This window comes from Corythoichthys intestinalis, chromosome 9 (assembly GCF_030265065.1).
Source record: "Corythoichthys intestinalis isolate RoL2023-P3 chromosome 9, ASM3026506v1, whole genome shotgun sequence".
Classification (NCBI taxonomy): Eukaryota; Metazoa; Chordata; class Actinopteri; order Syngnathiformes; family Syngnathidae; genus Corythoichthys; species Corythoichthys intestinalis.
This window is the reverse complement of record NC_080403.1, coordinates 24,512,501-24,524,805: the sequence shown is the minus strand read 5'-3', so window position 1 is coordinate 24,524,805 and position 12,305 is coordinate 24,512,501. Positions and strand designations below refer to the sequence as shown.

The 12,305-nt window shown below is 37.5% G+C and overlaps 2 protein-coding genes across 5 annotated transcripts in view; both read left to right on the top strand.

Moving 5' to 3' along the window:
* The window catches only part of LOC130922043 (anti-Muellerian hormone type-2 receptor-like), a 36,863-nt gene extending 26,615 nt beyond the window's left edge, over window positions 1–10,248 (top strand). For all 3 annotated transcript variants that reach the window (XM_057846534.1, XM_057846533.1, XM_057846531.1), the window contains 3 exons: window positions 940–1,096; window positions 6,259–6,395; window positions 6,466–10,248. In XM_057846534.1, the coding sequence (XP_057702517.1) occupies window positions 940–1,096; window positions 6,259–6,395; window positions 6,466–6,579 (408 nt within the window). In that variant the 3' untranslated portion in view covers window positions 6,580–10,248. The remainder of the gene's footprint in view (window positions 1–939; window positions 1,097–6,258; window positions 6,396–6,465) is intronic.
* Window positions 10,249–10,379: 131 nt separating this feature from the next.
* prr13 (proline rich 13) lies at window positions 10,380–12,085 on the top strand. Of its 2 annotated transcripts, XM_057846535.1 has the most exons (4): window positions 10,416–10,595; window positions 11,024–11,064; window positions 11,138–11,616; window positions 11,722–12,085. In XM_057846535.1, exons 1-4 carry the CDS (start codon window positions 10,528–10,530, stop codon window positions 11,767–11,769), a joined length of 636 nt encoding a protein of 211 aa, XP_057702518.1. In that variant the 5' UTR covers window positions 10,416–10,527; the 3' UTR covers window positions 11,770–12,085. The 2 variants fall into 2 exon arrangements, with proteins under 2 accessions (XP_057702519.1, XP_057702518.1); XM_057846536.1 differs by lacking the exon at window positions 11,024–11,064 and having other exon boundaries at window positions 10,380–10,595.
* The last annotated feature ends 220 nt before the right edge of the window (window positions 12,086–12,305 follow it).

Sequence of the window (12,305 nt, the reverse complement as noted above, 5' to 3'; positions counted from 1 at the left end):
ATTCTTTACCATCACAAAAGCTATCAGAGGAATCACACACACAGACAGATACAAAATAACGCCACATAGTAATTGCTAGATGCAGTCCGTGCCCAATCCACTCATTAAGTTCAGCCGTTTCGAAAAGGTTAGAGCCTCTATCCGACTCCATAACGTTCATTTGTAGCGTTAGCCGCTAGCTAGCGTTAGCCTGGCTACTAGTAGAAAGCACTGAAAGCACCATCTCCGGAAATCGTGAGAACAAAGGAGGACAGCGGGTGAAAGCCCGTCTGGATGCCACCAAGAGTCTACTAAATGTCGGTTGAAAGTTTGGTGAACCTCCCTTAAGCCACACTCCATCACGTTTTGCTTGTAGCGTTAGCTGCTAGCGTTAGCTTACCGGGCTTTTGTTTGATTGGCTTCCTGATGATCACGTGACTCCCGACGTAAGCACATTCACTGCTTTCTTAAAGGGGAATGAACATAGACGAACAACACAGAATCAAAGCGGGATGAAAAGACTATTTTCTTGTTTTATTAATTTACCGAATTTACCGACATGGTCAAAATTACGTCGGTCATCGTTAAGAATTTCGGTGACGGTAAATTTTCGGTTTACCGCCCTGCTCTAGCAGCAAGTGGTGATGTAGTGGTAATACAACAGTGTGTGTATGACAGTTTACAGTATTCAGACCTGGAGGCAGACGACTTACTTGATATGGTATCACAAACGACAGTTTGTGCATAAATATTGTTGTAACACTGCAAAAATGCTATATTGTAACTGTGCAAATACTGCATATGCAGTACTCAGATTGAGGCAGATGTCTGAGAAGATATTACTTAGTGAGATGCATGTGACAATGTTGTGACATTAACAGTGCAATGACAGTGACATTTCAGTGCAAACTTGAGTTGAGGATGGTGACAGCTCTTGGAAATAAACCTTCTCTTCGGTAGAGTCCAGCACTGACAGCAAGGACCCCATGCTACATGTCTCCCGAGATCTTGGAGGGATTCGTGGACCTCTCCGGCAGCTGGTGTTTGCACGGGGACGTTTATGCTTTGGGTTTACTGCTGTGGGAGATCTGCATGCGCTGTTCTGACTTATTTGAAGGTGAAATTCATGATGTATGCCAAGTGTGTCAAATTCTTTTTTTTTTTCATTTTCATTGTAGTTATGGTTTCTCATAGAGAGCCATTACGATTGCATACCCAATCATTTCAATTGAAAAAAATCAAGTATACTAAAATTTGGAGAAAGAAAAATATTTATTAAAAATTGATTTTATTTTTTCAGTAAATATTTTTTAATGAATGAGATAAATATATGGAAAAGAGAATATTTACAAAAACTACAACTAATACAGGATATTTAGTTTTTTTGTTTTATTCTGTTTCAAATATATATATTTTTTAAATCCTAATATTTAAAATGTTTACTATAAAATAAAAATTGTACCAAAAAATAAAAAATGGAAACTTCATGCAGGACCCGGGCTTGAACCCTTGGTCTCAGAACTGTGAACAGACGTGCTAACAACTCTTCATCCGTGCCGCCCTTTTATTTTAAGGTATTTGGGAAAAGTGGATGTTTACTTCATCTGTACAGGTGACAAGTTGCCCAACTTCTGTTTCTAATGAGCCTTAAATTTGAATGATGTGAGGTAAGCACATTGGTCAACTCCTTTGCAAATAGGTGTTTTTCAAAGGATCAACAGCTCGAAAGACAAGTAGTTCCTAAAAGATAAATGTTAGTACAAGTTATACTAGTTTGACATTAGAACTCCTCTTAATGTTTTCCTTTTGATAACATTTGTAAAATTATTTTAACTAGTAGGTCGCCATTGTTGTTGACGTCGCAGGGCGGTGACGTCATATGGATACGCTCCCTGACTTCCACAGTGTCACTCTTGAACTACATAAACATGTCGTCAGTTCTGCCCTTCCAATTTGAGGCTGAGCGGAATATTAATGAGAAGGACAGCCCTGTCGATATTTCACAAAATGAGCAGCAAAAGCTAAATGAACATGAAAGACAGGATGAGAGGAGTAGCATACATGGGTCAAGTTTGCTAGTGACAGCTAGCACTCACCTGCTCTAGTGACGGAGCAGGAGAGTTTTTGATATCAAAAAATGATTGCAGTTCTTCTCGGGAAACTATTATGTCATACAACTTTCCTTCTTATTAATATTCCACTCGTGTTCAAATTGGAAGGGCAGAACCGACGACATGTTTATGTAGTTAACGAATGACACTGTGGAAGGCCGGCAGCGTGTCCATGTGACGTCACCGCCCTGCGACGTCAACAACGATGGCGACCTACTCGGTAATTTTTGGGTTTAAAATTTTACAAATTTTTTTAAAAGGAAAACATTAAGAGGGGTTTTATTGTCAAAATATTATAACTCGTACTAACACTTATCTTTTAAGAAGTACATGTCTTTCTATCTGTGGATCCCTTTAAAACTTAAAACGATACAATTTTTTTTCCATTAAAAAAAATGTGTAAACAAAATGCGATTAATCGTGTGTAAACTATTGACTGCTGGCGATTAATCGAGATTGAACATTTTAATTGCTTGACAGCACTACTATATACGTATATATATATATATATATATATATATATATATATATATATATATATATATATTAAGGCTGTCAAACGATTAAAATTTTTAATCGAGTTAATTACAGCTTAAAAATTAATTAATCGTAATTAATCGCAATTAATCGCAATTCAAACCATCTATAAAATATGCCATATTTTTCTGTAAATTATATATATTCTGTAAAATAAATTGTTGGAATGGAAAGATAAGACACAAGATGGATATATACATTCAACATACGGTACACAAGGACTGTAGTGGGCATTTCACTCTACTGTCATTTAAATCTGTCTGTGCTGTCCTCACACCGAAGTGTCTACTTTTTCTAAAGCTAGACAGCTAGTGAACGATGCCTTAATAAACAGACTTCTTCCTTTTTCATCTGATTTATTAATAAAATGACCTCAAACCATTGTCCTCTTTAGACCATCATAAAACTACAAAAAAAAAAAGTACACAAGCATTGCATTAGCAACAACGTTAGCTTAGCATGCTATACAGGTCCACTAAACATAAACAAAAAGCGTCTCATACAAAAAAATATAACATTTCGCTTACTAACATAATATGTACATTCTTTACAACAACCATACTTACGGACAAATCTTGTCCAAGATTCATATAAGCACAACATTACAACGTGGGCGTCAGCCCGAGACGTCGTGCAGCCATATTGAACTGGCAAGAAAACAATAAACCAAGCGACCACAAGAGTTCGCTGTTAGACAGCACAAAAAGCCTTGCTGTAAAACTTACCAAAAAGCAGAATACTGTCTGAGCGGGACATGTGCGTTAATTGCGTCAAATATTTTAACGTGATTAATTTAAAAAATTAATTACCGCCCGTTAACACGATAATTTTGATGATTAAAATTTTTAATCGAGTTAATTACAGCTTAAAAATTAATTAATCGTAATTAATTGCAATTAATCGCAATTCAAATCATCTCTAAAATATGCCCTATTTTTCTGTAAATTATTGTTGGAATGGAAAGATAAGACAGATATATACATTCAACATACTGTACATAAGTACTGTGTTTGTTTATTATAACAATAAATCCACAAGACTGTATTAACATTAACATTCTTTCTGTGAAAGGGATCCACGGATAGAAAGACTTTTAATTCATAAAAGATAAATGTGAGTACAAGTTATAGTAATTTTGATAGTTTGTATATTGTGACTAAATATTGCCATCTAGTGTATTTTTTTAGCTAAACTTAATGTTTGAATACCGTATTATTTTGCATAGCTATTTTGATTGGGAATGCCAAATCTCTCTGCATTGAGCGCTTTTCTATTTGTGAACATTATTTTATTTTTGAGCGAGAGGAATATTATTTTTGTTGTGCTTTCACTAAATGATACTGTAGCGATTTAAATGTTATTAACTGCCCAAATGCATGATGGGAATTTGAGCAACCATGAGTCACAGTGGTTGCTGCAAAGGATATATCTTTTCTGCGTTGAATACAATACATGGTGTTAAGTAAATATCATCTCTAGTGATACTGCCCCATGTTGCTTGCCACAATAGTTATAACAATTGTGGAAGAGATGCTATTGTGTAACCCATTAAAAAGCGCGGCTCCAATAAATGTCTGCATTACCAATTCATCCTGCTAGGAAATTGATAGTGCTATGGGCCCCATTGGATCAGTGAATCATGTTGGCTCATTGTTGTCAGAGGGCTCGGTTCGTCCGATTACCTCCTAAAGAAGATGGCGGCGAACATATAAACACCGAGAGGCATTAGATGGATTTTTGTGAATACTATTATTAACTAAACAAAAGCATGTGGGGAACGCAGCACTCGGGACTGCGCTAACTGCGCACTTTCTCTACTCTCTTGCTCCCTCTCTCGCTCGACCACTTTCTTCCTCACTGCTCAATCTGACAACGCCGGTCACATTGAAAATAACAGCGGCCCCCTTGGCCGGTGCCGGTAACACCTGCGTCCACTCCACTTGCTTGTCTCTGCCCTTAGCACTCAATATACTTTAAACGGCGCCATTGTAGTCATTGTAGTCATGTAGTCTGTTCGCGGCAATGCTTGAGTGGGTCGTTCCGCGCATGCGTTAATTGCGATGCGTTAATTGCGTTAAATATTTTAACTGGATTAATTAAAAAAATTAATTACCGCCCGTTAACGCGTTAATTTTGACAGCCCTAATATATATATATATATATATATATATAATATATATATATATATGGCGGAAAACAGACAAGACTGAAAAAGCAGTTTCTGCTCTTGCACTTCTCTTTAAAAGAAACTGCTTTATTTTAAGCCAAAATAACTGTTGTTTGATAGAACAATATGTCTATATGCTGCCATTGCAGATTCATGATGCATTAAGCCCCCGAACTATTTTTAATTTGTCTGTTTTACCCTGGAAAACCCCATTTACAGACGTCGTGCAACCGGTTTTGTTTCAAACCAGCCATAAAACGAAGGTAATTAATTATATTTAGTATTCAAAATGTCTGTCATTTTTTGCTTAGAATCATTAATTGATGTCTAATATTTAGTTTAAAAAAAAAAAACGACTTTAAAAAATTATTCACTCGCATTTTTAAAACTTTTAAACAAATGACATAATGAAAAAAATGGTGTCTGTAAAAAAGTCACGGATATCTACCTCATAACTATTGCTTAATTGTTTTTTTTTTTTGTTACTATCGCATTTTCTCTGATATTTTAGATGATAAATAATCAATCCAAACAAAGAAAAATTGAAAAAAAAAAGTTTAAAAGGGTAAATATATAAAAAAGAAAATCTCAATCACTCCTTGATGTCTGTGATTTCTGCATCGCGACCCTTGTTATATGACCATGTTTCACCCATAAAATCCCCCCCAAATCCAGCTGTGGCCATTCTCAGCTGTGTCTTGACACTCGGTGATACATGGTACATGGGAGTTTTTGGATCAAAACAAAGTAAGTACGCGATAATATCTCATTATAGTCATGGCATCTGTAATTCTGCTCTCGCGTGCTCGCACCTCTAGATAGGGTTTTGCTGTTTTTTTTTTTTTAAATGCCCTTATGTTCAAAAATTTTCTTCCCCCAGAAAATAGAGATTTTAAACTTTCCAATGATGTTTCACACATGCATATCGGACAATTTTGAAATTTGGCCAAATTGGGGGTCTCAGAGTGGAACTTCAAGTCACCTGATTGTTTTCCGCCATATACATATGGAGATGTAAATAATGCATACATTAATGTTTTTAAAACTCTTGTGTAATATATATTTTTTAATCTGTGATGCACTGAGGGCACGAAAGTTGAGCTGCAATGGATCACTCTGTGTATATATATATATGTATATATTTATGAATATTAATTAAAAAAATAAGAGAATATATGAGAGAATATTTACTGTTAAGGGGCTCTAAGGAGAGGATTTCCCCAATTTTTAGGTAAACAAAAAACTATTAATTGACCACTGATAATCAATTCCTTGTGGCCAACATATTGGTAACACAAACACACAAATAATCCTTGCAATATCTCGACATTTTTAAAAACTGCAACCATTTGCTATACGGTATTTTATCAAGATACATGAAGTCAATTTTCATGATTTTCTTTTGTTGTTGTTTTTGTTTTCTCATGCATTTTATAATGGGAGCCTAAATGTCTCCCTCTGCAGACGGCATGGTGCCACAACATTTCCTACCTTATGATCGTGAGTTGGAGGGCCATCTAACCTGGGAGAACCTCATTGTCCATGTGTCCCACATGAAAAAAAGACCCTCCATACCCGTGCCTTGGCACCTGCTGAGACAAGTATGATTTTATTTGTATTATGCAGAAATTAATGGTTTTGGATTGAGATAACACATTGAATGACTATCAGGGGCCAGCGCTGGAGGATTTACTGAGAGAATGCTGGGACATGGACCCAGATGCCCGGCTGACTGCTCAGTGTGTTGTGGACAGATTAGTCGCCCTGCATTCATTGTTAGCATAATATTGGTATCACTGTGTGTTTTAGAGAGTTTTTCCCACATTCGGTTTTTATAAATGTTTAGTTGTCTAGACGGTTTTTGTCTGGAATAATGCTACTTTTCGTCCATGAACTTAAGTTATATAGTCCAATTGCTACTTTTATTGTGGGGATGCTTTGCAAAGAGAATCTTTTATCACATTTCACACATCAGTCGCATGACCGCACAGTCTTCAGGTTTCAGTGCCTCATTTACATGAAACATGACAGTCACAACGTAGGAGACAACAGTTTGCTTGAATTTGTTACTGTGTTTTGTAAAGCTACAATTTATTGTATTATTTGAAATATTGTTGCACAATATCTAAAGTTACACGTTCCTGTCTTATATTTTTATCCATTCCGGAGGTACTCAATGCTTTTGACCAGATGTTTGATGTCAGGTGTGCTTTATGAATTGAGTACAAATTCAGGTCGTATGAATATTTTAACCCTTTATGGGGCATTAATTGAACTCAGTAACTGCCATTGACTGTGTTAGACGTCCAATCCATTTTGACTGGAAGGGGTGAATGAATTGAACATTTGTTCATTCACCACTCACACTTGAACAATTAACACTTAAACATGAGCATTCACAGGCAGTCTCACTGTTTTAAATTAATTGGACCTCAATAAATAACATGTAATAAGTTGAATACTATGAGAGAGAGAAAAAAAATCAATTTTAAGAGTCTTACTTTGGGCCGTAACCAGTGTGGATTTGTTTTTATTCACTTGAGTTTTATTTATTTATTTTTTAGGGTTAAGTACAATTGTATTAATAAAAAAATTAGGGCTGTCAAAATCATCGCGTTAACGGGCGGTAATTAATTTGTTAAATTAATCGCGTTAAAATATTTGTCGCAATTAACACACATGCCCCGCTCAAAGAGATTAAAATGACAGCACAGGGTCATGTGCACTTGTTACTTTTTTGGAGTTTCGTCGCCCTCTGCTGGCGCTTGGGTGCAACTGATTTTATGACCATGAGAATTGTGTAATTATTGACATCAACAACCTACTAGTTTATTTTTTGATTGAAAATTTTACAAATTTCATTAATATGAAACATTAAGAGGGGTTTTAATATAACATTTCTATAACATCTACTAACATTTATCTTTTAAGAACTACAAGTCTTTCTATCCATGGATCACTTTAACAGAATGTTAATGTTAATGCCATCTTGTTGATTTATAAATATAATAAACAAATAAAGTTCTTATGTACAGTATGTTGAATGTATATATATCCGTCTTGTGTCTTATCTTTCCATTCAAACAATAATTTGCAGAAAAATATGGCATATTTTATAGATGGTTTGAACTGCGATTAATTACGATTAATTAATTTTTAAGCTGTGATTAACTCGATTAAAAATTTTAATCGTTTGACAGCCCTAAAGAAATATATAAATCCTGATTAATCATTTAAAATAATTATAATTTTGAAACATTTTCGTGTTTCATTATTTCATGTTCACCAACATTTTCATGTTGGTCAACATGACAACTTGTTTTTATGGGGATTAATCCTATTTTATGGTAAATGACCAAAAATAGTCACTCGCCCTATAAAGGGTTAATTATTGTCATGTGTTTTATGTACACTTTGTTTCAACTGCACTTGTTTTTATGGTCCTTTTAAATAAAGTTGAATTGTGTTACAATTATGTAAACTGCGATTTAAAGAACCATTTCTGCACCTCACTTGAGAATCTTGCGCTTAATTTGTTATTAAAAAAACAAAAAGGTTGCCATTATTGATCAGCGAGTTTGTTGTTAAACTTTTTAACTAGCTAGTTAGCTTGTAGAAAAAGATGCTAGGTTTGTGCTTACTCTTTTTAAAGCAATACAAGATAACTTTTCAACCTTTATGAATCTTTTTCATAACATTTGTGATAATATGTTGCCTGAAAACTAGTTGAATGACACCTCTTTAATATCTTAGGGGGTCTGTATCACTTTCACCAGGACTAATTAACTACACAGGCACTGGAAACAGAAATGTTGTTTAATCCATCTGCAGGCGACTGCAAAACTGATTTTTTATTGACTGATGATTTTACGACACTGCGGGTGTGCGCTGGTCCTCATGGGAAACACAGTCTTCCTTAAAGTGCCTATGACAGCAAAAAGCATGTTTATTTCATATTTCACTCGGTATTTTTTGCTCCTGAATGAAATGGACCGCTTGGATGTGTGTGGAATCGATCGATTAATTTATTCAATTTTTCTAATCCCGCGCCATGAAAATAGGTGACGTCCTGGATTGAGGAAGAATGTGAATGTGACGTCAGCCGGGTCACTATCTCACAATACAGCCATTTCTATATAGCATGCAGATGGACTGTGGATTAAGCTGATTTTGCGGATTAATTCTTTGCATCACGCCAGCCCACTGTGCTGCAGGCTTTTGTTGCTACACCAGGGAGAGGCGTAAGCCTTTTTGGGTTACAAAATGTTCCCGTTCACCGCGGGTAATGGCCAAAACAAGTTCGACAACTGTGGGACCATTGGACCGACAAGGAAGTGAGTAAACTACGTGTTTTGTATTATGTCAAATACTGGGATCATGGCACACGTTTTAATGAGGTTGGTTTCCATTTTGTGGGTGACAATGCTCCTTGTCCACCGAGAAGGCCACTCGGCCAACGACCGGCGACTTGTCACACACCATGGTCACTTCCACCCCCTCGGTCCTCTTCGTGTGGCTGCCAATAGATCACTATCCTCGGCTTGGCCATGAGCCGACGTCGGCCGGTTTGCCCACCGAGAATGGGCTATTTTCAGCGTTCATTCCCGGCGACGAGCACTGGCATCCCGCAGCAGAACAACGAGCTGAAACTTGCTCGCCGCCGGGGGCTGAAGACAATCAACCGTGTGTGATATGAGTCGGGTTAGTTTTGTGTATTTCTTCGTATTCGAAAGGCGAGAATAAGACTTGGAAAAGCTGCTCGGTTCGGGTAAGCATGTCGGCTAGCTGTCACGGCTCCTGTTTTGTTTACGCTCTTTCCTCCGTATCTGCAGCCAGGACAGGGAAATGACAAAAGCAGGACTAACGCCGGTGGCAGAAAATACCATTCGGGAGAGAAAGAAATCAGCAGTTTTGACCATTATGAAGTAATTTTGCCCTGTCGTACTGAATAAATGCGTTTTTAATATTTCATATTCCATTTAGCACATCACTGTTATTTGTCATGACCATACCATTTATTTTGCAATTGGGGAAAATACTTGGATTAAAAAAATATCCTGTAAAAATATTGGAGTAGAGAGATTAAAACAATCATGACATTGTGCTACTCTTTGTCATATTTTCCTCTGTCTGAATCTTCGCCTTCAATGCGCTGAATTCTAAATCAGATGAAATCATGACCCTGCCGACGTCATCATCAAGCTGGGGACGCTAGAGCGTTATAATGACAGGCGGGGCTAAACGGCAGATTTAAAGACTAATTTCTCATCATCTGTGCTTTGCCAAATTGTTGTAATTCTAATTCACATAATAATGCTATTTAAGATTTTTTTTATGCTGCCACAGGCACTTTAAGGCAAAACACTACCGCTTTTGTCCACCGGCGTCGCTAAAATACCAAAACTGAAAAACTAACAAGTGTTTCTTTCACGTGATTTTCCAATTAAAATTCATTTTTCGCCTCTGAGTGTTTCATACAAGTATTTACTCTAACTCTGAACGGACAATTGCACGGTACTCCCATCATAAACCGAGGACGCATGTACAAGTGTACCTAATGAAGTGTCCAGTGAGTTTTTACGTAGTTTCTACATTCCTCCTCCATTACCAGTCACAAACTACGACAACAATGAATTGATACTTTGTAATAAATGTTTCCATTACGTGTAAATATGAAGGGATTTCGAAGTGTATGTGAGTTTAAATGCTGGGCGCGGTTTCCAGTTCCTGCGCATGTTTATTGCTGTTCCTGAATGCGGAAGACAAACAATTGCAGCCAAGCAAGGACTTCACACGCAAAGGTGAGCTTTGGCATTAGAGTTGGAAAAAATAAATAAATAACAAGCATTTTATAAAATGCGTCTATCCATAAGGCAAAGTTAAGTCGCCAAAGAGTTGGAATAGTGACGAGTGATGGTTGTTTTCCCTTATCCCTAATTATTTCACGAAAATATTTGACGTTTAAACTAACAGTGCGAATGGACGGATTATTCGCGTACTTTTATTATTTAGGCATCATATCTTACGAGTAGTTTGCCCTTTTGCTTGTTTAGGTATGAATAGTAATTTGGATATGGAGTTTGCTCGTTCTCAAAAGTCGGAAGACACTTGTTGCTGCTTGTTTGTGTGCGCTGCAGTTGGCAGCGAATGATCATATTTGTATTACTGGATTGGACGTCTGTTGCCGTCAATGGCAGCTGCTAATTTTTTTCCTCCTATATTTTGTCAGAACTTCTAACATCTCAAACGTAACAATGTTCCCAAATCAAGGTACAGTATCAAACATGATTTAAAGGGAAAAGCAATTGTTTTTAAATTGTGAATTTTTATATGTGCTCATCAGGTCCATCCAATCCAGCCTTTCCCCCTGGCTACAACCCTGCGTACCCCTCCGCCCCCAACGCAGGTGCCTTCCCGCAGCCCCCGCGTCAACAGTACCCGCCCGCACAGTATCCAGCAGGCGTCAACCCAATGATGCCCACCGTCCCTCCGGGTGCAATGCCCTACCCGGGGGTTCCAGGACCACACGCTTACCCCGTGGCCCCCGGCGGCTATCCGGTAGCCCCTGTGGGAGGTGTCCACCCCACTGCGTACCCACGCTCCCCGAAGGGCCACCACCACAAAAAAAAGGGCCATCATAACAAGGGTCATCATCACCACGGGGGTGTCAACTCCCTTAATCCCTTGATGGGGGCAGTAGGTGGGGGCTTGGCTGGCATGGGTTTGGCTGGCATGGGAATGATGGGACACAAAGGTCACAAGAAGTTAAAGAAGCTGAAGAAAGGGCACAAAACGCACGGGCACCACAAACATGGAGGCAAGGTGAGAGTAGTTTTAATATTACCGTGCATCCAGTATCTGAATAAATACAGTGGAGCAGTGATTGTCTATTTATTTATTTTTTACACCATTAATGTTTCTCCACAGTCTTCCAGTAGTAGCAGCAGCAGCAGTAGCAGCAGTGACTCCGACTGAGGCCATCATCCAATGTGTAAACATTATGCCGCCACACAATTGTGTCTAATTGCTAAAAGCCAATATTAATAAGAATTAACATGATTTGCTTTGTATATACAGTACTTCGATTGAGTTAGACGTTTAATGTTTAGTGTATATTTTAGGATTTTTGGAATAACATATACCACTAGTTCATGGGATTTGCTCTGTGTTGTTCTAGAAATCTGTCTCTAAACCTGTTACAATTTTTGATTGTCCTACCACTGTTTTAAAATGAATGCATTAATCTTTAATATGGCGATTTTTCCTGTAATAAATGCATAAAAACTACAAATTTACCGTGTGCGCTATTATTCTACAAGTCTACATGTGCAGAGTGACGAATGACAAGTTTGGTGAACTACATTTGATTCTAGAGTTAGAAGATAATGGAAGATAAAAAGGTGAAAGACATACAGTGCCGGCCAAAAGTATTGGCACCCCTGCAGTTCTGTCAGATAATGCTCAATTTCTCCCAGAAAATGATTGCAATTAAAAATGCTTTGGTAGTAATC

Coding starts and splice junctions, on each gene's coding strand:
- prr13 (XM_057846535.1), top strand. CDS start 10,528: ATGTTTATTGCTGTTCCTGAATGCGGAAGACAAACAATTGCAGCCAAG. Junction 10,596..11,023: donor CAAGGACTTCACACGCAAAG/GTGAGCTTTGGC, acceptor ATATTTTGTCAG/AACTTCTAACATCTCAAACG. Junction 11,065..11,137: donor AACAATGTTCCCAAATCAAG/GTACAGTATCAA, acceptor TGTGCTCATCAG/GTCCATCCAATCCAGCCTTT.